The 26,452-nt window shown below is 40.9% G+C and overlaps 1 protein-coding gene across 5 annotated transcripts in view; it reads left to right on the top strand.

Moving 5' to 3' along the window:
• Positions 1-26,452, top strand: part of LOC122563577 (AT-rich interaction domain 1Ab) — a 126,450-nt gene that overhangs the window by 87,941 nt on the left and 12,057 nt on the right. For 2 of the 5 annotated variants that reach the window (XM_043717472.2, XM_043717475.2), the window contains exons 8-16: positions 897-1,212; positions 6,539-6,684; positions 9,107-9,216; positions 11,682-11,891; positions 18,902-19,109; positions 22,918-23,050; positions 23,885-24,057; positions 24,227-24,362; positions 26,010-26,129. In XM_043717472.2, coding sequence (XP_043573407.1) covers positions 897-1,212; positions 6,539-6,684; positions 9,107-9,216; positions 11,682-11,891; positions 18,902-19,109; positions 22,918-23,050; positions 23,885-24,057; positions 24,227-24,362; positions 26,010-26,129 — 1,552 coding nt within the window. The remainder of the gene's footprint in view (positions 1-896; positions 1,213-6,538; positions 6,685-9,106; positions 9,217-11,681; positions 11,892-18,901; positions 19,110-22,917; positions 23,051-23,884; positions 24,058-24,226; positions 24,363-26,009; positions 26,130-26,452) is intronic. The other 3 variants (XM_043717474.2, XM_087976783.1, XM_043717476.2) reach the window with 2 other exon arrangements.

Consider the following 26,452-nt stretch of genomic DNA (forward strand, 5'->3'; position numbering starts at 1 on the left):
GTTTTTAAGTATACTCAAGGCTGAGAGAATTCTAATCCATCGAGGAATTGAGGGTTTTGGGGAAAAGGCAGAAAGGTGGAGTTGAGGATCTTCAGATCAACTATGAATGGCAGAGCAGATGTGATGAGTTGAATGCCCTGCTTCTGCTCCTACATCCTGTAGCCTTGGAATTATCAATAGATTTTTAAAAGTTAATAAATGGGGACACGATTTGCAAGCATCTGACTTGCGAACACTTGTTTAATTGCATGTGTGCAAGTAGTGTCATTAGTTTTCTGCTCCAAATACTTGCTTGGGCACTTGCTGTGTGGATATGTATTACTCGATGAATTAACCTTGTTACTTTGTTCACACATTGTACAACTTTGCACTTGCAGCTACGCCTGCGAGTGAGGGATTTCCTCATGTTTAATGTACCACTGTCTGCTGTCTCTTGCCAAATTCTATGAGCGTGTTGTGCTATATTTGCCCCATGCTGTTACTACTTCATGGCACAAAGCTTCCTTTATAGTTATGCTGCAGAGTGGATGAGGTGATGGTGGGTTTTGTGTTTACATGTATATGTAGCAGGTTCCTATTTCATTGATGTCATTGTGTAACCCCCATGTATTTGTAATCAGTAATTCATTTTTTCTCCGTTATTTTGGGGTTTTTTTTTGTAGGATATCTTTTAAAATCCCCTTCAATAAAAGCTTAAATCCTGTCTTTGTTCCAGTTTTATCTGGATCAAGGTAAATAGATTGAGGTAAAAGCAAAACATTAATGAAATATTGAGTTGAAGAATTAATTGTTACTTGTCTGATGTCTGGCCTGTTGACTATTGCTACCATTTTATTTTTATTTCCAGTAGATGGAGGCACATTTCTACCATGATTTTTTTTCTTCTCTTTAAACAGGGGGCTATCCAAGACAACCGAACTATAACACACTGCCCAATCCAAACTATGGCTTGGGAGGCACTATGAATGCATTGACTGCTGGCAACCAGATGCATGGGCAGGGACCAGCCCCGCCTTATGTTGGAATGCCACCTGGGAGGATGGGTCCAGCGGCAATGGGTAACCGGCCGTATGGAGGCAATATGACACCAAATGCAGCAAACCTATCGGCACAAATGAGCTCAGGAATGTGCCCACCACCAGCTATGAACCGCAAGGCTCAGGATGCAGCTGTTGCCGCGATGCATGCAGCGGCAAACTCAGTACAGAACAGGTAAGTGGCGCAGCAAGTGCATGGCTCTAAGACTAAAATAAAACTGCAGGCATTGCAAAGGGAGCAATCAAAATCACAAAATACGAACTGAGAAATTTGAGGTTTGGTGTCGAGACATTATTTTATTAACATGATCTTTTAGGGTACAGTACTGTAATGTGTTTATGGTTTAAATTGGTTGTGAACTGATTACTGGAGAATTCACGTGATCAAATCTATCTGGGCAGCATCTCAAGAGGTAGCAGATCATGTACTGGAGTGGCTAACTGGTTGAGAGTTTTTATTTCACTTGTGGATGCATTGTTCATGGTTTGTATGTATATTGTTGTATCTCTGGGATTAATATCCATATGAATTGTCTGAACAATATTTCTGTAGAAAGTATAGTGGTTGTGAGCACATGCTGCTTTGCTATCTTTAAATCTTATGAAGACTAATTAGTCTCCATTACTGCACAAGAGGTAATGAGAATTGGGATTGACAGTTGAACTGGGAATTGATTAAGCAGTTTGCAAGAGTGAACTGCAGCAGTAAACAAATGTAAGCTTATTGAGTCCAATTGCAATGGTGTGATGTATCAGGTGGTGTTGCATGGTGCAAGCTTTCCAACCTGTCACTGCTGCATCTGGGTTCCTGAAGGTAGATGGAAGGGAGTCACTAATTGTACCCAATAGTATCTGTAAACCTGGTAACTGCCACATTTTAGCGAATGGACAACATTGGGTGTGAAGAACACAGCACATCTACATCATTATGCTTCTAATATTGGTACATCAGATTTACACTCACGTTTGGTAATTTATTCCATTGTTAATATGAAAAATGATTCAGGGTCAGATTTTTCAATTGTGTATACATTTGATAATGCAGTTTTTTATTTTGTTTCTGTGAAAACTATGAATCCAGTAACCTTAATTATTATGTTAAATGAGTGAAAGGCAGGTAGCTGCCACCTATCAATAACACAATTGTTTTGGGATGGGAGGTGGTCATTTGTTCTATTGTGTCAGTTCTATCTGTTGAATGTACAATTCACCTTGTGCCATTTCCTTGTCCTCTCCCCATAACACCGCACTGCTGCTTTCGAATGATAATCCCGTTCCCTCTTGAATGCTTCTTTGTTCCTGCATCTATCTCTGACTCGGGCAGCATGTTCCCTCATGTTTTTCATACAAGCTATATTATGCCCTTATCTCATGGATTCCTGTAAAAATAAGGAATCTTGGTTAGGTTTGTCAGGAATGGTATTGTGTATCATTTCCCCCCTCAAAAGGATTAGGGAATATGGATTCTCCTGACCCCAAAAATAAAGGTCTGTATAGATGGGTCAATTGGAAAAGATCAAAACAGTTTTTTGTTGGGTAATGTTATTAAGGTGGATAGATGGCGTGAATAGCCATGATCTGTTGAATGACTAAACAAGCCCAAGGGAAGATCAAGTAATTACAACACCATTGTGAAAATATTTGTTCGTGTAACACTTGTGTCAGGAGGTGAAGCACAGTCAAATCATAAGTGGTAAACGTGGTGAGTAGAACTTTGATACAGTAGAGAAAGCCCTTATGTAATCCTATTTGCTGAGAGGTGCACTCTGTTAAGGACAAAAAAAAGGCACTGATGCAGTAAGACACAATAAATATGCGAGAGTCTTTAATTTCAACTTGTTCATACTTTACAATAGTCTGACCTTGTCCAGTAAAAACCATTGCCAAACATTTGGCGCTGGCTCTGCAGATGCTCTGTAATCTTTTTCTGCATAGCGTGTTGTCTTCAGCTGAGTCCGCATGTCGATCATCCAATCCAATGTTTTTCGTGTTTTGTGCTGCAGTACAGCATCCCAGAGTATTGCTTCAGCTAGGGAAGCAATGGGCATTTGTTAGACTCTTGATTGTCATGGTGGTGAAAACCTTGCCTTTCTTCCATTGATGTATTTTAATCCATTTTTTTATCCAGACCTTAAATGCTGGAAGTCATTGAAGTGTTTTTGATAACCTCACACTGCATGGGTTTTATTTTGACGTTAGCAAAGCAGTTTCTTAACTTGTGAAATGACAATATTGTGTGCGACCCACGTTGGCACAGACCATAGACGTGCTGCAGTCCATCCTTCACTTTTCACCAGAATGCAGTTTGTCTTTAAGCATCAAAGAATGGCATAGTGTTAAGAGCTTAAAATGGTCTGGCTTCATCTCCATGCACTGTGGGACATTTTTAACAATGGCATAGTGGTAGTAATCCAGATACTCAAGTAGTGTTTCGGGAACTCAGTGTGGTAGATAGTAGAATTTAAATTTAGTAAAATCTGGAGTTAAAATTCTGATGGTAGTCACGAAATCATAGTCAATTGACGTAAAAATCCATCTGGTTCACTAATGTCCTTTTTCAGGGAAGGAAATCTTAGTATTGTCTGGTCTACATGTGACTCTAGACTTCAGCAATGAGCTTGATTCCTGAAATGGCGCCTCAAACTAGGAATTGCATCAAACCATTTAAAAGTCTGAAAAATGAACCAGGATGATCTATCGACCTAGGCACCAGAGATAAATGTCAAACTCACTGAGCCCACGTTAAATACCATTCAGACAAAGCACTGAGGGTGGCAAGGCTGCAGAAAGTACTCTAGGGGACTTCATTGTTTATCACAAAGACTGACATGGCTGCCTCACTACTGATGCAGTTGGTTGAGTGCAAAAGGGGGTTGTTGCTAGACTGGGTCAATGGCAAGTGTTGAGGGAACCAATGAGAGGGGAAAAGACATACTTGATCTCTGTCCATGAATGTGTTGGTAGCTATGGCACTGCTGAGTACTTTTGGAGATGAAGTTTTGTCTTCACATTGAGGATACTCTACATTGTGTTGTGTGGAATTATCGCTGTGTAAAGTAGACTTCGAATAGATCTAGCAACTTGAGTGGACATCCATGAGGCACTGTAGAATTGTATTGAAACACAATGCATGCCCTCATGGCCCAGCCTATTCCCTGCTCTACCGTTACCATCAAGCCAGGGAATTGATTCTGGTTGAAGAAGAATGCAGGCGGGATGCCTGGAGCAGCACCATGCATATCCAAAAATGAGATGTCCTGGTGGAGTTACAACACAAATCTACTTGCTTGCCAAATAGCATGAAAAGAAGCAAGCGTTGCCACAACCTATGAATCAGATCTAAAGCTGCATATTCCTGTCATGTGGACCGTTAATTGGTGGTAGACAAGAAACAACTTGCTGGATGACCAGCTCTACAAATATCCTAATACAGTACAAATATATGATGCAGGAGACTAACTCACCAGGACAAAAAATGAGGCTGTAGCATTTATGACCTTTAGTCACCCAGACCTCTTGAGTGGATGATCCACCCTGGCCTAGCATAACAGAAACCAGTTTTTAGCCTATTAGATTAACTCAACGTCACATCATGGAATGGATGGAGACACTGGATACTTTGGGCCCCATAGCACATTGGCAATGCACTGAGACAATAGTACTGAAGTCTTGTGCTCCAGGACTTGCTGCATCCATAGCCAAGTTCTTCTACCACACCTAAAACACTGACATCTAACTGACATTGGAAAATTGCCTCAATGTCCTGTACACAGCTAGGCATATCCAATCAGATTAATTACTGTCTCTTCTACCCTCTAAGAAAGGTGCCGTTAACAGTGCACTTGAGCAGTATTTTATTAACAATAACTTCCTTACTGATGCTAATTTTGGATTCTGCCAGGGTCCCTCAGCTCCTGACCTCATTCCTTGGTTCAAACATGGACAAAAAAGCTGAATTCCAGAAGTGAGCTGAGAGTCACAGCCCTTGAAACCGAGGCCACATTGGACCAACTGTGGCATCAAGGAATCCTATCAAAACTAACTTTGCTAGGAATTGGTAAAGAGAAATCTCTTGCTGATTGTAATCATAACCATTTCTCTGTATCAGGTGTGGTTGTTGAAAGTCATTCATCTCAGATCTAGGAAATATCTAAAGATGGTCCTCAGCGTAACCTAACCATTTTCAGCAACTTCAGCAATGACCTCCTTCTGATTTTATGAACATTCCTCTATGTTCAGCTCCATTCTTGACTCATCAAATACTGAAATAGTCTTTGTCCGAATGTGGTAAGACCTCGACAGTTTCCTGGTTGGAGCTGACAAGTGGAAAGCAATGTTTGTATCACATGAGTGTCTCTCAACAAGAGAGAATCTTAACCATCACCCCTTGACATTCATGTAATTTACATCACTGAATCTCACAACAACATTGGGATTATGTTTAGTCAGAATTGAACTGGACGAGCCATATAAGCAAGTGGCTATGACAACCGGCTACATATCTTAACTGAAGTCAAAAATACATTGGAATGCTCCCCACTTGCCTGGATGAGTGTAGCTCCAACACTGAAGAATCCAGAACAAAGTAGCCTGCCTGATTGCGCATTGACAAACACATTCACTCCTTCCGCTACTGATGTGCATTAACAGTAGTATACTGTCTACAAGGTGCACTGTGGAATAACAGGGCTCCTTCAAACAGTACCTTCCAAACCCATGACCACTGCCATTTAGAGTGATTAAGGGTAGAAGATAAATGGGAATACACCACCTGCAAGTCTTCTCTCGCATGCTCGCACAATCCCCCTCATACAGCCTCATGCCATCCTGATTTGAAGATGTATTGACCCAATGACAGCGAAGGAGCAAAATCCTGGAGCTCCTTCCTTGACAGCATTGTAGTAAACTGATTACAGCACACCACCTTCTCAAGCAACTGACGGCAATAAATGCTGGCCCAGCCAGTGACTTCCACATCTTATGAAGGAATAAAAAGAAATTTCATCCAGGATATGAACAAAACCATTTTGCATGCTTGTCTGCAGTCTTGGCCATGGTTTCATGTTCTTGTGTCATTTAACTCTGCTCTGGTTGACACATTTATATAAATTGCACTAATTTGAGCATTCTCGAGCTTTGACTTATCCTAGATGTCCTTCTGTTGGAATTCCTGTTGTCCCAGAAGTCTTGGATTTTGTGAATTTGACTCAATTATTTAGCTATATTTGTTCTGTTCACCTTTGTGTGTCATGTGATTACTCAAGGCTGCCTTTGCCCTGACCATTTGAAGTGAATCTTCTTAAGTTCCTCAATCCAAAAATCCATTATCGTCCCTAAATGTAGTGCCAGGAGGTGTAAATCTGTTCCAATTTGTAAAGTTGGTTTTTGATCACTTTAGACTCATCTTTTTTGAGTATTTGTAATGTGCATGAGATTTTTCTGCAACCTGAAGATAGTATTTCACACTCTTGTTTTTCATATTATCCTCCCTTTCAATGCAGGCAACCTGGTTACCCAAACTTGAATCAGGGAGGAATGATGGGTGCTGGCTCCCCGTACAGTCAAGGTATGAACAGTATGGCTGGCATGATGAATCCACAGGGGTCTCCATATTCCTTGGCTGGAAACATAGCAAATAGTTCTGCAGGTAAGGACACAAGTTCTAGACCCTTGTGGATGAGTTTAGTAGCAAAAGATGATGGCAACATAATGATCTGTGGTTTCTGGATTAAACATTTATTCTTTCTGTTGCTGTCAGATAAATGTTACACAATGCTCATCACAAACTTAACAAAAGGCAGCAGAAATGACTAGTCACTTGTGAGCTGTTGCTGAACAGTTCGCACTCTTACCTCTAGTCAGAAGATTGTGGATTCCCGTAACATGGCCACATAATGCAGTTTGATGTTTTACTGTACCATTGAGAGGACCTCTGGTGCAGTCTTTCGAATAGAAGTTAAACTGATGCCTTATTTGTCTTTGAGTTAACAAAAATCCTAAGGGGTGCTATTTTGAAGAATAGCAGGGTAGTTCCTCCCTGTCTGGTTAATATGTTTTCCTCAACTATCATTACAATGGATCACTTGTCACAGTGATGTTTGTGGGAATTTGCTGTGTGCAGATTTGTCCGTTTCCTGTATTAGAACTGTGATTATGCATTTGAGATTTGTTGGATTTAGCATAGAACCACTTGCAAGGATCAAGGATAGTTGTGACACCAACTTGAGTGTTCCAGATATGATTAGATTTAATCAGATTGCAGTAAGTGCACTGGAATTTCCTCCTTCAAGCTTTATGCCATGTTCTGAACTGTATGGTCAAAATGACCCCTGAGCTGGTCAATCCTTTTTACCACCCCAAGCTAAGTATTTACAGATACTTAGCTGATGTAGTATTGAGCCATGCATGTTTTGTTTTAAACAAAATCTTTTTAGTAAGATAAATAAGGCCAAAAGTCAGTTATTGAGGCTATTTTATGAGAGAGAATTTCTGTCCGCCACATCACATCAAATTCTTGGGATAATCTTTGCTATGTTGATGAATGAAGCATTCAATTTGTTCCTGAGGAGGTTTCATTTACAGCAAATCAGGTGGACCATCAGTTGATTTGGCCTTGATCTTTGTGGAAAAAACTATCTGACATGAAGGCAACTTCCTAATTTTTTGACTAGTGAATGAAATCTTTTACAACTACCAGAATCAGTATTTGGGGCCTTGGTTTAACATATTAGCCAAAAATGTTGTCTCCAGCAATACATCACTCAATGCTTCACTTAAATGTCAATCGAGATGACTTACGATGATCTGGAATGGAGCTTGAACACACTAACTAGGACTGTTAAAATCCATGGTAAAACCTATGGTTGCCAGAAATGCTCCTGCATGGTAATTGAATCCTAACTGCCACATTCAGCACCACAAAAAAATGTTGACAGGGTTGCTGCTGTGCATGCATTCACTGACCTCCGAGAATGAGCTGGAAACTTAGAATGATTACGATGCAGAAAGATACCAGACCACATTTATCTTAGTACAAACAGGTTGGGTGGGATCTTAGATTATTGGCTTAACTAAAAGATGGAATTTGCAATAATATGTTAGAGTCTGCCTTGATTTTTGTGCTGAAATTCTGCAAAGAGATTTGAACCCAGATCCTTGTTATTTTTAGACAAAAGTGTTGTTGGTTGAGACATGGCTAACAAAGCTTAAATATTGAGTTATTTAAGTGTTTGAGTTATTTATTGTCTCATATCTAGAAAGATACAGTGCAAAGTGTTCTGTTGCTACAATCTGGTGCCATTTTAAGTTACAAAAGAATAAAATGCAGTTACATAAATAAAGTTCATACTCTGTACAAGGGGTCTTAAAACACAGCTCCAGGGCTTCTGCAAGGTGTCCCAGGGCTCAAGTCATCCCCACTCTGTATAGCAATGACAACCCCACCAAGCATCCACACTTAGGTATACCGGAGCCAAGAGACCCACTCCTGCTGCCAAGAGTCCTTGCTCTGTGTACCACTACTTGCAGTTGAAGACCTGCCAAGCACCACCTTGGACAACCTGCTGAGTCCATGCTCTGGGCTTACCCCAGCCAGGAGTCCTCACTCCAGGCACCACAGCCAAGAAACACTGCTTCCCTATGATGTTAAAACGTGAAAAAGGAGAGAGAAGGATGTGGATGGGCACAGGAGCCTGAACACACACACTACCATGCTCGTGTGCCATCTTTGTGGAAGAGCTGGCCAGGGTACCTGGGGAGCTCTCTGCTGGACTTTAAATAGTTCTATGAAATCTGTTATATACAAAACATGCCACATTGAGCAGTGAAGTATTCCTTCAATACTGTAAGGGAGCATCAGCCTAAGTTTGTACTCTGGTGCCTCGTGTGGGACATAAACCTGCACCTCAAACTTTAGAGACTCGAGTTCTATCCCTGAACACATGAAACTGTAGCTGAACTTATACATGTATTTATTACCAGAAAAACTAATCTTCCTGCAGTAAGCTTTTGGTGAATGATTACTGTTGTGTTGACCCAGTGATTTATACGATCTTCTCATCTTCTGGTAGTTATGACTCCCAGTCCAGAGATGATGGCACTAGGTGAAGGAAAGTTACCACCAACTCAGAAAGCAAACAACAAGGCAGATGGAATGACAAAAGCTGAGCTTAAGTCAAAGGTAAGAACACAAATGACTTTGTTAGCACTAACAGGAGTAGTGCTGCACTTCATGGTGCTGCCAGGTGATAATTGATGTTACTTTATTTCACAGAGACAGTTGCTGCTTACTGACTTTGATCCCTTCACTTGAACCACATAATGTGAACATATGTCTTTAATTTATTCACAATAAATTTGAATGAAGGATGATCCTTATTGTGGACTGAGCATTTTGTACTTCAGGCACCCTTTCCTGGTGTCAGTTTTCAGTAGGTTAAGTAGGATGTGTGTCCCAATAATTAACTTTCATTCAAAGCCTCTGACATTGCACTAGTTCAATGTTTGCCCGATAGTTTTGATTGGAGATTTCCTAAAGTTGATTGTCTTAGAGATTGCTATTTTCTCAGTGAATAGTAGGACAAAAAACAGACATTTGATACTGACTGTCTTCATGGACTTGCTGCAGTAGCCTTGGAAACTCTCTCGGATTTAAGAAAGTTTACCAAGGTATGCTTTCATGACTTTTGTTTTACTAACAATATACTACATTCCATATTTTGTAGCCTCTGAGTTTGATTGTTGTCAATTCATTCAGTCGGCTTTTTTGTCCTTTAGAAGCTAAGTTGAAACTGATAAAAGTTCATTTCGCAAAACTTGCTAATACAGATCTTCACCTTACCCTTGACACAAGGTTTCACAGGTCATTTCCTGACTCCCAGCTAGTTTTCACCTTTCCGATAGTTGATTTCTGGGAAGTGCATAGTTCTGGTGAGCTGTTATTCCTCCCCACTCTATAGTTTGCTGTATGTTGGATGTACTGAGCATGTTACCTAGTGTATGTGGCTTTCTGGATGGTAGGCCCACTTTCTTGAACCACTCTTGAAATGCTGCAGACCATTTGCTTTGGTTACACCAATAGTGTTATTGAGAAGATAAATTCCAAGTATTTAACCCAATAAAATAATGATTATAGTGCCAAGTCAAGTTTGAATAGGAAATTGAAGTTTGTGGTGTTTCCAAGTATCTTCTTCCCAGTTCTTCTAAGTGGCGGAGTTCAGCAAATTGGAAAGTACTGTCAGAGGAAACATAGTGAGTTATTGCATTGTATCTTTGTTTATGGGTTGCTCTGATGGAATTGTGACGGTGATGGAGGGACTGAATGTTTAAGGGTGTAGATGGGCTGTATATTGTGTTGTCTTGCTCTGAAAAAGAGTTTCTGGAGTGTTGAAACGGCACTCATTCAAGCAAACGGCAGGTATTCCAACAACTCCTGACTAATGCCTTGCAGATGGTGGATAGGTATTGGGAAGTCAGGAAGTGAGCTATTCACTGCAGAATTCTCAGCCTCTGACTTTCTCACCAACCAGTATATATACAGTTTCTGGTCAGTGGTAATTCATAGGATGTCAACTGTGGGGAACTCAATGATATGTGCACAATATTTTAATTGGATGGTTATTCAGTAATTCTTATAATAGATTAGTATGGTTGTAAAAGCAGATAACTGCTGTTCAACTAAATTATTAACCTCTGAAAAATGAGTGGATTTAACAAGAAACTTAATTTGTCATTTTATAGATTGGATCCCATCTTGATCACCTGTAGAATGTAGAGATATATTGGATGTTCAAAGATACTGAGATTGTTATTGAACTGTCAAACAGATATTTTTTGTGTTGCATTATTAACCTTGGCAACTGGTTTTGTTGAGATATTTGAAATGCACATTTATGGCTTAGGAACTGATATATTATGATTTGGAGATGCCGGTGTTGGACTGGGGTGTACAAAGTTAAAAATCACACAACACCAGGTTATAGTCCAACAGGTTTAATTGGAAGCACACTAACTTTTGGAGCATTGCTGCTTCACCAGGTTCACTACCACCTGATGAAGGAGCGACGCTCCGAAAGCTAGTGTGCTTCCAATTAAACCTGTTGTATTATAACCTGATATATTATGACGTTTTGTCCAGCTACGTGAATATGTAACTTGGGGTAATGCTAATGAAAGACCACATGCACATTTCTAAATACCTAAAATGTCAGTGGAGCTTTCTGCTGTGTTTAAATTGATCATTTTCAGTACTGTTTCTTAATCTGCGTTTATATTTGGATCTAAGCTGATAAATTGAACACGGAAATACAAGTGATGTTGAAGTAGCTTGTCATGTACTGGCCACATGTGAACTTTTCGGTGGCCATTTTCAATTTTGCATCTTTTCTGAACATAGGTTATGCTTTTACTTTTGTGATACTTTTTTTTTTGTTTACTCTTGTTTCAACACTTTTGAAGAATCTGAACACGACCAAACATTGGCTGTTTGGGCAACGTTTCCCACTCAGCTGTTGTTCTTATCTGTTTTGATAAGTAATTTATCTCTGTGGGTTCTTCATGTGTATCTAAATCTGTCTCTATTTGAAGTGTTTTGGTTGGGCATATAATCACCAGTAGCTGATGGGCCTTGTTTTTGTTTTGTCGCAGAAAACCAACTCTTCCACGACCACTAATGAAAAGATCTCTAAACTGTATGAGCTGGGCATGGAGCCGGAGCGCAAGATGTGGATTGATAGGTACTTTGCATTTATGGAAGAGAAGGGCACAATGATGACAAATCTTCCTGCAGTTGGCAGGAAGCCGCTGGACCTTTATCGACTCTATATGTCTGTCAAGGATATTGGAGGACTAACGCAGGTGGGTGTGTGAAATATCTTTTATCTTTGGCAAAAATTCTGGCTTAACTTTTATGGATGTTTTTGATTAAACCACTTTGCATTGCAGCCCTGGCAAATGCCCCAACTTAATTGACTGTTTATTTTTACTTCACCCATCAAACTTGGTTCAAACCAAATGTAAATTTCCTTGCAATATATTCTTGCTGAGTAACACTTCTCAGTAGTTCAGGATGCTTGATAGCATTCACTGCTTACTGGAATAATTATAGCTCACTTGTGCATTATATGAACACTCTCTTCCTTAAGATAAATAGTTCTGAATGTTTAGTGTATCTTACTGCTGTATGCATATCATTAATTCCATCTTTGATTTATAGATTAAAAAGAGGACTGATCATCTTATTTTATCTTCTCTGATGGAAAATATTCCTCACTGTGCCCTGATATGCTAATTTCATTTCACTATCTTGTTAATTGGTCACTTGAGCATTGGGGGTTCACAGGTACATACTCTTTGTCCAGTTAGGTAAGGCAGGTGGGTACATAAGTTCACGTGTACACTTTTTCCCCTCAGATCAGTTGAATATCAGAGCTCCAGTGAAGTGGTTATATTTCAAAAATCTATTCCTTTTATAGCTCAAATTACACTAGTTTGGGAGTTGAGGGCTAGCGGGCAAAGTGTAAAAATTAAAGTCATTGCAAATTAAAATTGGGAAACTCTTTTGAATTGGCTATTTAAATTTTTGAACTTGATTCAGACTTAACTGTAATGCAGTTAACCATATCCCACCCTCAATTTTAGTTATGAAATTAAGCACATTATGATCCCTCTATCTGATAACACTCTCCTTTATGTTTAAAGTTGTCCTGTTACATAAAACTAGAAACGAGATCAACCTGTGTTCTAGACAGTTACGTCAATATTTTATAGAGTAGCCTTGAACGTATCTCTCAAGTTTGTCCTCCAAACCAATTTTGCCAACTTGTTTCGCACAGTTTATAGAGTCATAGGGATGTACAGCATCGAAACAGACCCTTCAGTTTGACTCGTTCATGCCAATCAGATATTCTAAATTAATCAAGTCCCATTTACCAGCACTTGGCCCATATCCCTCTAAAAGCCTTCCTATTCATATAGCCATCCAGATATGTTGTAATTGTGCCACCCTCCGCCACTCCCTCATTCCATACTCGCACCACTCTCTGTTAGAAACTTGCCACTTAAGCCCATTTTAAATGTTCCTCCATGATCTTAAACTTATACTCCTCTAGTTTGGGGGGCGCGGGGAGAGGGGACGAGAGACCTTATTTACCCTGTCCACGCCCTTCATGATTGTATAAATCTCTGTAAGGGATCCCTGAGCGCCTCATGCTCCAGGAAAAAATAACCCCAGCCTTTTTTTTTAGATTAGATTCCCTACAGTGTGGAAACAGGCCCTTTGGCCCAACCAGTCCACACCGACCCTCCGAAGAGTAACCCACCCAGACCTGTTTCCCTCTGACTAATGCACCTAACACTATAGGCAATTTAGCATGGCCAATTCACCTGACCTGCACATCTTTGGACTGTGGGAGGAAAGCAGAGCACCCAGAGGAAACCCACGCAGACACTGGGAGAATGTGCAAACTCCACACAGACAGTCATCCGAGGCTGGAATCGAACCTGGGACCTTGGTGCTGTGAGGCAGCAGTGCTAACTACTGAGCCACCGTGCCGCCTATTCAGTCTATCCCTTTGGCTCAAACCCTCCAACCCTGGCAACATCCTTGTAAATCATTTCTAAACCCGTTGGCAGGGACACCAGAATTGCACGCAGTATTCCAAAAGTGGCCTAATCAATGTCCTGTAGAGCCACAACATGACCTCCCCACTCCTATACTCAATGCTCTGACCAATAAAGGAAAGCATACCAAACATTGTCTTCACTATCCTATCTACTGTGACTCCACTTCCAACAAACTGAGCCTGCACTCCAAGATCTCTTTGTTGAGCAACATCCCCAGGACCTTCCCATTAAGTGTATAAGTCCTGCCCTGATTTGCTTTTCCAAAATACAGCACCTCAAATTTATCTAATTATAGCTCACTTGTGCATTGTATGAACACTCTTCCTTAAGTTAAACAATTCTGAAGGCTTAGTGTGTCTTACTGCTGTATGCATATCATTAATTCCATCCTTGATTTGTAGATTAAAAAGAGGACCGATCTTCTTTTGTCTTTTCTGATGGAAAATATACCTCTCTGTGCCCTGATATGCTAATTTCATTTCACCATCCTGTTAATTGGTCACTTGAGCATTGTTCACAGGTACATGCTCTTTGTCCAGTTGGACGTGCTGCTAAGGCAGGTGGGTACATAATCTGCCACTTCTCGGCCCATTGACCCATCTACTGAAAATTCCATTGTAGTCGGAGGTAACCTTCTTGGCTGTTCGCTACACCTCCAATTTTGGTTTAATCTGCAAACTTAATCATAGTACCGATGTTCACATCCACATTTATATAAATAATGAAAAGCAGTGGACCCAGCACCGATCCTAGTGGCAAACCAATGGTCACCGGCCTCCAGTCTGAGAAGCAACCCTTTACCACCATCTGTCTTCTACCTTCGAGCCAGTTCTGTATCCAAATACTTCCTGTATTCCATGTGATCTGACCTTGCTGACTAGTCTACAATGAGGAACCTAATCAAAGCCTTACTGAAGTCCATATAGATCCTGTGGTATCGCTCTGTCCTCATCAGTCATCTTCGTTACTACTTCAAAAACTCAATCAAGTTAGTGGGATACGATTTCCCATACACAGTCACGTTGACTGTCCCTAATCAATCCTTGCCTTTCCAGATGCATGTAATTCCTGACCCTCTGATTTCCCTCCAACAACTTCAGCCAACCTCCAGTCTTCCGGCACCTCACCTGTGGCTATCAATGGTTCAAATATCTCCAGCAATTAGCCCAGCAATTAATTCCCTAGCTTCCTGCAGATTTCGAGGGTATGCTGGATCAGATCCTGGGGATTTATCCACCTTTATGCGTTTTGAGTCTTTCAGCAGCAGCACCTCTACAACATGGATATCTTAAGATATTGCTGTTTATTTCTCCACATTTTATATAGAGTCATAGTCATAGAGATGTACAGCATGGAAACACCCTTCAGTCTAACCTGTCCATTCCGACCAGATATCCCAACCCAATCTAGTCCCACCTGCCAGCACCTGGCCCATATCCCTCCAAACCCTTCCTACTCATATACCCACCCAAATGCCTCTTAAATGTTGCAATTGTACCAGCCTCCACCACTTCCTCTGGCAGCTCATTCCATACACGTACCACCCTGTGTGTGAAAACCTTGCCCCTTCGGTCCCTTTTATATCTTTCCCCTCTCACTCTAAACCTCTAGTTCTGGACTGCCCCACCCCAGGGAAAAGACTTTGTCTATTTATCCTATCCATGCCCCTCATAATTTTGTCAACCTCCATAAGGCCTCCGTCCAGGGAAAACAGCCCCAGCCTGTTCAGCCTCTCCTTATAGCTCAACTCCAACCCTGGCAACATCCTTGTAAATCTTTTCTGAACCCTTTCAAGTTTCACAAAATCGTTCCTTTTGGAAGGAGACCAGAATTGCACGCAATATTCCAACAGTGGCCTAACCAATGTCCTGTACAGCCGCAACATGGCCTCCAAACTCTTGTACTCAATACTCTGACTAATAAAGGAAAGCATACCAAATGCCTCCTTCACTATTCTATCTACCTGTGACTCCACTTTCAAGGAGCTACGAACCTGCACTCCAAGGTCTCTTTGTTCAGCAACACTCTATAGGACCTTTTCATTAAGTGTATAAGTCCTGCTAAGATTTGCTTTCCCAAAATGCAGCACCTCACATTTATCTGAATTAAACTCCATCTGCCACTTCTCAGCCCCTTGGCCCGTCTGACCGCGATCCTGTTGTAATCTGAGATAACTTTCTTTGCTGTCCACCACACCTCTAATTTTGGTGTCATCTACAAACTTACTAACCATACCTCTTCTGCTAGCATCCAAATCATTTATATAAAATGACAAACATTAAGGACACAGCACTCCACTGGTCATAGGCTTCTAGTCTGAAAGACAACCCTCCGCCACCATCCTCCGTCTTCTATCTTTGAGCAAGTTCTGTATCCAAATGGCTAGTTTAGATTCCCTACAGTATGGAAACAGGCCCTTTGGCCCAACAAGCCCACACCGACCCTCCGAAGAGCAACCCAACCGGACACATTCCCCAACGCTATGGGCACTTTAGCTTGGCCAATTCATCTAACCTGCACATCTTTGGATTGTGGAAGAAAACTGGAGCATCCAGAGGAAACCCACGTAGACACGGCGAGAATGTGCAAACTCCACACAGACAGTCACCCGAGGCGGGAATTGAACCCGGGTCCCTGGCGCTGAGGCAGCAGTGCTAACCACTGAGCCACTGTGCCGCCCAGTTCTCCCTGTATTCTGTGAGCTCTAACCTTGCTAACTAGTCTCCCATGGGGAACCTTGTCGTACGTCTTACTGAAGTCCATATAAATCACTTCTACCGCACTGCCCTCATCAATCCTCTTTGTTACTTCAAAAAGCTCAATCAAGTTTGAGATATGATTTCCCACGCACAAAGCCATGTTGTCTATCCCGAATCAGTCCTTGCCTTTCCAAATACACGTACATCCTGTCCCTCAGGATTCCCTCCAACAACTTGCCCACCACCAAGGTCAGGCTCACTGGTTTATAGTTCCCTGGCTTGTCCTTACCACCCTTCTTAAACAGTGGCACCACATTAGCCAACCTCCAGTCTTCCGGCACCTCACCTGTGACTATCGATGATACAAATATCTCAGCAAGAGGCCCAGCAATCGCTTCTCTAGTTTCCACAGAGTTCTCAGGTACACCCGATCAGGTCCTGCGGATTTATTCATTTCAAGACATCCACACTTCCTCCTCTGTAATCTGGACATTTTCCCTACATTCTCTATCTTCCATATCCTTTTCCACAGTAAACACTGATGCAAAATACTTGTTTAGTATCTCCCCCATTTTCTGCAGTTCCACACAAAGTCTGCCTTACTGATTTTTGGGGGGCCCAATTCTCGCCCTAGTTACCCTTTTGTCCTTAATATATTTGTAATGTATTTGGGGGATTCTCCTTAACTCTATTTGCCAAAGCTATCTCATGTCCCCTTTTTGTCCTCCTGATTTCCCTCTTTGGTACACCCCTCCTGCCTTTATATTCTTCTAAGGATTCACTCAATCTATCCTGTCTATACCTGACATATGCTTCCTTCTTTTTCTTAACCATCCAGTATTCCCTATACCTACCAGCCTTTCCTTTCACCCTAACAGGAATATACTTTCTTTGAATTCTCGTTATCTCATTTCTGAAGGCTTCCCATTTTCCAGTTGTCCCTTTATCTGCGAACACCCAATCAGCTTTTGAAAGTTCTTGACTAATATCGTCAAAATTGGCCTTCCTCCAATATAGAACTTCAACTTTTATATTTGTTCTATCCTTTTCCATTACTATTTTAAAATAAAGAATTATGGTCGCTGGCCCCAAAATGCTCCCCCAGTGACACCTCAGTCACCTGCCCTGCCTTATTTCCCAAGAGTAGGTCAAATTTTGCACCTTCTCTAGTAGATACATCCATATACTGAATCAGAAAATGTTCTTGTACACGCTTAACAAAATCCTCTCCATCTAAACCCATAACACTATGGCAGCTCCAGTCTGTTTGGAAAGTTTAAAATCCCCTACCATAACCACCCTATTATTCTTACAGATAGCTGAGATCTTGCAAATTTTTTTTTCTCAATCTCCCTCTGCCTATTAGGGGTCTATAATACAATCCTAATAAGGTAATCATCCCTTTCTTATTTCTCAGTTCCATCCAAATAACTTCCCTGGATGTATTTTTGGGAATATCCTTCCCAAGTACAGCTGTAATGCTATCTTTTATTAAAAACGCCACTCCCCCTGCTCTCTTGCCTCCCTTTTTGTCCTTTCTGTAGCATTTGTATCTTCCATGTCCTTCACCACAGTAAACACTGATGCAAAGTTATTTAGTATTTCCCCAATCTCCTCCAGTTCCACACACAGGCAACCTTGCTGATCTTTGAGGGGCCCTATTCTCTCCCTAGTTACCCATTTGTCCTTAATGTATTTGTAAAATCCCTTTGGATTTTCCTTAGCCCTATTTGCCAAAATTATCTCCTGTCCCCTTTCTGCCCTCCTGATTTCCCTCTTAAGTATACTCCTATTGCCCTTATACTCTTCTTGGGATTCACTCACTCTCTGCTATCTATATATGCTTCCTCCTTATTCTAAACCAAAACCTTGATGTCTTTAGTCATTCAGTATTCCCTACACCTCGTAGCCTTGCTCTTCACCCTAACAGGAGCATACAGTCTCTGGAGTCGCATTATCTCATTTTTGAAGGCTTCCCATTTTCCAGCCATCCATCTACCTGTGAACATCTTCCCCCAGTCAACTTATAAAACGTCTTGCTGAAAACCATCAAAATTGACCTTCCTCCAATTTAGAAACGTAACTTTTAAATCCAGTCTATCCTTTGCTATCACTATTTTAAAACTAATAGAATTATGGTCACTGGCCCCAAAGTGTTCTTCCACAGACACCTTAGTGCCTTATTTCCCAAGAGTAGGTCAAGTTTTACACATTGTCTAGTCGGTACATCCACATACTGAATCAGAAAATTTTCTTATACGCATTTAACAAATTCTTCTCCATCCAAGCCCTGAACACTGCCAGTCCCAGCCTGTGTTTGTGAAGATCAAAGTTTCTGATCATTGTCTAACCCTTGTTACATACTCCACAGTTTTCTGGTTAATGCATTGTTGACCAAACAACATTACTCGAGCATTTCTGCCCTGTGTTATTTGTTATTTTCTAACTACTATTCAGCAACTACCACTTAGTGGGAGCTATGAGGGTGAGCAATGGTGGAATCTCCCACACTACAATACTAAACTGTCAACATATCTTGTGTAGGTGAATAAAAATAAAAAATGGCGTGAACTGGCCACCAACCTGAATGTGGGAACCTCGAGCAGTGCAGCCAGCTCACTGAAGAAGCAGTACATTCAGTGTTTGTTTGCCTTTGAGTGCAAGATTGAGCGAGGGGAGGATCCACCACTAGACATCTTTGCTTCTGTAGATTCCAAAAAGCAACAACCAAAGATACAGCCTCCTTCTCCTGGTGAGTGTGATGGCAGCTAAATGCAGGATTTTAGCATGGGTTTGTATGATTACTGTCTGCTAACCCAAGTACCATAGTTGAAACGGTCAGACCAACAGATACAAATAATGGTTTGTGGTTTCAGGTGCACTTCATGAATGACTGATCTCACATTGCTGCAAATTTCCTTCCTTATTCTGTTTGTACTGTATGCTCTTTAGAGGTACGGGCCATTCTTCTATAGTGTGCATTTTGTTAACATGAATTCACTGTAACGCGAACTTTTAAAAGTGTGTTTTGATTATAATGTGATCTGGCCCACTGACTGTAAACTGTTTGGGTGGGTGCGGGGGCATCCTATTATCAACGTGAATGTCATACTAACAGAAATTAATGTGATAACATTAACTGAATTTAATTTTGGTTTCCAGACTTTTGATATAAGTTCTAAATCTTAATTTAGCTGAAGGGCATGCATGACCAGGTGTAAATTTGCCTTTGAAGAATAGTGATCGTATACCTGGAGTGTTATCTATAGTTTAGAGCTCAGCTTTGTTCTCTCCTTTTGGTCCAATTTTATGTTGATTTTTGATCTGTTTAATTTGTTTATTTTTTAAAAATTCCTCATTATAAATAGCCTTAGTCTGTACCCAGGAACCTTTCAGGATAGAAGTAAGAAAATATGAGAGTTGTGCAGCTTTCGAACTCTGCTCAGAAGCCAATGGAAGTGGCGTAATTGAATTTTTTTAAAGGCATAGATGAGTTGATTTTTGTTCAGCAGAAGAATAGTGTTATTGGGAGTAGGCACTCTGGAATTTGAAACTAGAGATCAGTCATGAACTTATTGAACATCCAAGCAGGTGTAAGGGGCGGAATAGTCTACTTTGCTGCTAATTCGTATGCTCATTATGTATGTAAGTTATATTTAAAAAATCAGAATAATGGGACTTTGTGTGAAATTAATTATTATAGCCATTTCTTTTGAATGTTGCTTGACAAATATTCTAGAATAAACTTTTGGATGGATTATGATCTGGAAGTGTAAATTAAACAAATATGGGCATAAACTGTATATCTTTGAGAATAACAAAAAGCATATATTTGTTTCCACCTAAATCCATCATTGTATCCTCTGCTTTTCTTTCTTATTTGCCTCAAAACAGGGACAAAATAAATTGGCAACTCACTAGTCTTGAAAGCAAAGCTTGATTCTTAAGTGTTATTTTGCATTCATTTTTAAAACTGCTCAAGCATGTCTACTCAGAGAAACTCTAAATTGTAAAAATCCACTAAACTGTGTATTACTGTTTGAATTATGGCCTTTAAAGAAATTTGATGTTCCCTGTCCAGGATAAGCTCACTGAGCAATGACAACTGTTTCTTTTGGGTGGAAAAATGCATTTGTGCCTGCATGACATGCTGTAGTCACTGCTACATGCAGTGAGCACATTCTATTGATCAATGATAATTCCAGGCTGCTTCTGCAGAAACTGGTCAGGTGGATATGGGAGTTGATGATTGAACCTGCTCCTGTTGGTTTTCTTCCTCTTTGGGCAGCAGGAGGTTGGCTGGATGCTGGATGTTTTTAGTTATGTGAGCAAACTGAATCTTCTGTCAGTCCCTGGAAGTGAGGAGGATGGTTGGCACAGAATCTGAATGAGGAGAGGTGGTGAAGAGAGAAAAAGTGTGTGTGTGTGTGTGTTGGGAATAGATGGGAGTAAAGTCAGTGAAGGTAAAAGAGATGGTAAAGGCTAAAGGAGAAATAACATTAAAAGAAATCTAAAATTCACGTTGGCAGTCAGTAATTGTCTGTGATTGTTGAGAGTTTAACCATCTTCTTGAGTTTTCTTCCTGCACTTTTCTCTACAGCTAGTGCCATCCATCCCTCTTCAAAGCCAGCTTCATCTTGAAGCAAGGCTTGCCATTTTGGGCAGTCCAGTGTGCTCTCTTCCCAGCTGTTGAGGTCAGAATGGACTTTCAGGGTATCTTAGAAATGTTTGTGCTCGTTACCCAGATATTAACTAATCACTCAGTGGTGCAGTTTGTCTGCCAGCTGGCTTGATTTTTTTTGAGGTCACCTCTGTTACCACTTCAAATAAGTGTCATGAAAGTTTGCAACAGTAGTTTGCTAGTGAGTCTGACATTTGATGGAAGGTTGTGTAGATTTTAATTTTAAAAACTGCCTTTGTTGGGTGATTGAAGATCTGTCCATGGCCGGCAGAGTTGCTCCTTACATGGGCATTGCCTGTGTGAGCTCTGCTGGGGGAAAGGAAAGAATTTAAGCCATGTTGGCCCTGCCCACTGGTTGAGATAACATTCCAGCTGACTTGTTTTGTATGCTGCCATCCCAGATTCCCAGGAGATTTACAGGTTCAGGAAGTTGATGAATGGGGAGCGTGTTATTAATGTGAATGAAACCAATCCCAGTCGCCCTACTGCAATGTAACTTAATCCTGTTGCCAGAGTAAGGGGAGCCCAGCCACATTCTGAAGGCAGTGAGATGTCACTGAGGGAAATCCCCTGACTGAGCAGGGTGAAAAGGTGAAATAGGGCTGGGTGTAAATAAGGCTGCCCTTCTATTGACCTTTGCTTGCAGTTAATGAATAGCAGGTTGAGTCATCAGGGCTACTGTAGTACCTGAGAGAAGCATATAATGATTAACACAGTACTCTATACCAGTAACAAGTCACTTGAGTATCTGAAACTGCACCATCCAAGACAAATATTGCAATCTCTTGTATACAGCAGAAACCAAAACAATGATGACTAATTCGTTCGTATTACAGCCTTTTGTGGAGGAAAAAAAGGACTTGCACTTATTTAGTAACATTTACAACTATTGGATTTCTCAAATTGTTTTACAAAGAAATACAGTTTGTGTATTCATTATTGTCATGTGGAAAACAAAGCAACCATTTATGTACAGCAAGCATCTACAATGTTCATTTTCATTGTCTGTGGAAATGAACAATCTGTTTTTGTGATGTTGATTGAGGAATAAATACTGGTCAGGAAACAGGACTAGCTCCCCTGAAGTTCCATGGAATATTGACATGGAATCTTTTTATGTCTACCTAAGAGGGGAGAGGGTGGTTGGATTAACCTCTTATCTGAAAGGTAGTTGGTGCAGTAACTAAGTACTGTGCTGGACTCGGCTTTAGATTTTGTTCAAGTTTTGCTGGGCAATTGACTCCTCAATCATTTGATTACTTTGTGAGAATGCAACCAACCAAGCCATAGTTAATGCCGAATGAGTTGAATTTAACTGTAATATTTAAATATACTGCCATGATGCTAGTTATCAACAGAAAATGATACCTGAAAGTAATTTGATGCTAAATTGATTTTGTTGATCTGGTCTTTATTTGAAGCCTCAGAGGACTCTAATCTAGCAGGAATGTTAATCTGAGTCAAATCCTATTCTTTGATGTGAACTCTGTGTGTACCTTAGTGGAGACATCTATCCGATCCTTGTTTAGCTCATTTTGGATTAATTTGATATAGTTAATAGCTTGATATAGTTAATACAGTTATAACTGCAATGAATTCTCCATTTCCTCTCCAGCTGAAGTTGATAGTATACATGCCTTGCCAGTTTAGTGGTAATTAGAGAGCTGAGAACCATGGAATGTTACTGTTGGGTGAAGAGGAATGTAGCAAATGAGAATATGATCCACATTTCCTCACTTCCCACTTGTGTTCCCCGTCCCCTTCTCTTCTCTCCCCCACCCGCCCCCGCCATGTTCTTTCAACCATAACATTTTCATATTGGCATACATTTCCAGGGAATTCTGGACTGTTGTGATTAAATGGTAATTTTTTTTTGCAGCTGGTTCAGGTTCTCTGCAGGGTCCTCAGACCCCACAGTCCACCAGCAGCTCGATGGCAGAGGGAGGAGATATAAAGCCACCAACGCCCGTATCAACACCCCATAGCCATGTTCAACCAATGCCAGGTTCCAGGTAATCTTTTCTGTAACGTAGAAAGTGTAGCGGCTCTCAAATTGTCAATCCATCTGATTTCTTAGGACTCCTGATATTGGGCTGGTTATGATAATGTTAGAATTACCTCACCTCAGCAAATGGAGGGAAGGCATAGTAGTAATGTCAGTTTAATGGTAATCCAGACTTCCAGGCTAGTGTTCTGAGTCAAAGGTTTGAATCTCACCATATCAGATGGTGAAATTTGAATTTCATAATAGCTTAAACTAAAAAAGATGGCTTAATGGTAACATTGTGTAACCATTTTCAATTTTAGGAAAAACAGATTTGATTAGATAATGTTCTTTAGGGAAGGAAGCTTGCCATCCTTACCCTGTCTGGCCTTCATGTAACTCTCAGAACATGGTTGACTCTTAATTACCACCTGAAATAGTGTTAGGAGCCAATAAGTTTAGTCAGCTAGAGGTGTTAGGCAAATGCAGGCCTTGCTACCAATACCCACATCCAATGAAAGAATTTTAAGCAAGTAACTGTTCTGCTGTTTCTTGAATTTGAACGGTTAGGCAGAGAAACTGTTACTTATGCAGGAGACTCCAATGAAGGCATGGCGATGATTGCGTCATGAAAACAATTGAAACTGAGTGGAATTTGTTTATGCTGCATCGGAGTCATGTAGTTCTCAGATTTGAGAGGGGCTCATTCCGTGATGTTAGAATCTGTGACCATCAAGTTGAAGAGTTAGTTGTGATGCTTCTACCACATGTTTCTAATGTTATTTAGTTGATGGTGAGTGTAGGAAGGAAATTACATCTTGCAGAAGTTTTCACCTGTCTAATATGCTGCATTAAAATTCAGGAGCAACTCTGTGAGTGTCCAGGATCCATTTGCTGACAGTAGTGATCCAGCTTTCCAGAAGAGGACCACTGTAACTCAAAACCCTGCATACCCGCCTAACATGAACACCACGGATTTAATGGCCCGTATGCCATACGAGCCCAACAAGGATCCATTTGGTGGCATGAGGAAAGGTAGAAACAGTTTCAAAACTAATGCTCTAAAATGGTGAATTGTTTGTCAGTCAATGTGAATTATTGGAACAAAAGTTTTTTTCTTACCAGTGATTTGGGGAGGGGGTGCAGGATTGGGGTGGAGATTGATTGATTGTACGTAACATAGTGACACTCGTCTTCCTCCCAGCAGCTCCTGGGCCTGACCCTTTTATGTCTCCTGGACTTGCTCCCAATACTGGAATGGGAGACCCATACAATCGCCCTCCTGCAACAGGTATGGGGCAACGGCAGCAATATGCATATGGATCTGGATTTGAGAGGAGGTAGGTCTGAATAGAGTTCCAAAATTCTGAGTGAGTCTAAGCAAAAGCACTGTTGAGATCGGTAATTCCATGAGCTTAAAGCCATTGGTTAAATGCTTCTGTTTAGTATAGGAGGATAATCAGTGTTGCACTTCCTATTTTTATTCCTAAAGCTGGAGTGAATGGTTAGTCCCATTTAACAAGACGCAATCTCAGCAAACATTCCTATGTGGACTTAGCTACCAGATTTAGTTTAGATGGATTCAGTTAGATTGGTCAGTTACCTGTTGCTTTCTTTAAACCAAGGCTAAAAACAGAGATGTAGGACAGTTGTGCCTTGTGTCCCCATTGCAATAGTACTACAATGATTTGGTTTGCTGTGTAGAATGCTTTCCTTATCTGCTCTTTGTATACACATAAGGCACCTTGGAACTTTGAATTGGATATAGCTACTGCATGTCATAACAATGCTCTGTATAGGGATATGCAGGTAATCTATCTTCAAATAACAATAAAAAATCTGGCTGAAGGCCTCTTGTGGTGGAGTGGTAGTGTCACTCCCTCTCAGCCAAGAGGCCTTGGGTCAAGCCCCGCCTGCTCCAGCATTGTGTAATTATAACTTAGAGCACATCGATTAGAAAGGTGACTATTGCTTTAGTGTATAGTTATGAGGATTATATCTTAAGGCTGCATGTGAGTCATGATTATAAAATGTATATTTGTGTATTTCATGGGGATTATAAGGACTGCAAAGCTGGGCTATATTGTAGTGTGTTACATACAGTTATATGGAGTTTATGTATTATGTGGGCTTATATCATGAAGAGCATGTATGTGTTGCACGAAGAAATTAGGTTGTTTGGGGTTTGGCACAACATAGAATAATTTGGTAGGGAGGTGAGAAGAAAAGGCTTCAAACATGTGGTGTAGGAAATGCTGGTGAGTCTTGTAACCTAATTTCTTGCATGTGGAATGTCTGTAAACTGAGTAGCCAATATCTGAACATAAGGAAAGTACATTTTGTTACTTTTAAGAAGAGAATTGAGCTGATGAGCCCAGCTAGTAGTTCTGTTCACTCTTTGCCTATAGAGCAGTACCTTAACTTGTTGATCGGAGAGATGTGGTAGTGTGGTGGCAACACAAGCTTGTCAGTTTACCATGGCTGAGAGTTGCACAACCTCATGTGGTTGATTCTTTTCTGTAGCCAGTTGCTAACATTTTAGGAAAAAGTGAGGACTGCAGATGCTGAAGATCAGAATCCGAAAGTGTAGCACTGGAAAAACGCAGCAGGTCGGGCAGCATTCGAGGAACAGGAGAGTCAATGTTTCAGGCATAAGCCCTTCATCAGGAATATCACATTACTTTTTAACAGCTAACATTTTAGACAAAGCTGGTACACAAGGCCAGTATTGAACAACACCATCTACAGATGTCATTTCTCTTGTGTTTACTTGAACTGTGCTGCTTTTGCTTTTGTGGTCCAATAAGGTGAAGCTGAACCTCCTGGCTTCCTCCAGTTACAGCCCTTTGGACTCTGCGCCTTCATTCAAGGTGTAGGCTCCAATTTTCTCGTGGTCGGGTGATAAAACTTAAAATGTCTACAGTGTACAACTCTTCTGTAATTCATTCATCTTGTTCTTTCCTTTTGCACCTCCACTTTTTTTTTAGGTCTGAACATGGGATGGGCCCAGAGGGAACTATGGGACCAGTGACAGCACAGCCTAGTGTGGTGCCAGTCAATGCGGATTCCGGCATGTACTCTCCTAACCGCTATCCAGGACAGCAACGGTAAATGCATTGGGCACTTCTTCTCATGTGTTCTTGGAAAGATGGATGATTTGTATTTAACTTGAGGATTATTTTGACAAATCTCTTCAGATTGTGTTCCAGTTTATAGATAATTGGTGTATTACAAGGGAAGAGAAGAACCAACAATTGGAACAGAGTTGGCATATTCCTGCTCCCTTAGTTTTGGGACTGATTGCTGATCAGTCCCTATTGGTGGTATTGTCAAATCAATGTGAACCTTTACCACTGGGAACTGACTCAATTCTACAGGCTAAACTATTGCAGGTTTGCATGAGATAAGGGGCTGAACTCCAAAATGACTT

The sequence above is a fragment of the Chiloscyllium plagiosum genome, unplaced genomic scaffold, assembly GCF_037043375.1.
Source record: "Chiloscyllium plagiosum isolate Xiang-an unplaced genomic scaffold, Cpla_swu_hap1 HiC_scaffold_30, whole genome shotgun sequence".
Lineage (NCBI taxonomy): Eukaryota > Metazoa > Chordata > Chondrichthyes > Orectolobiformes > Hemiscylliidae > Chiloscyllium > Chiloscyllium plagiosum.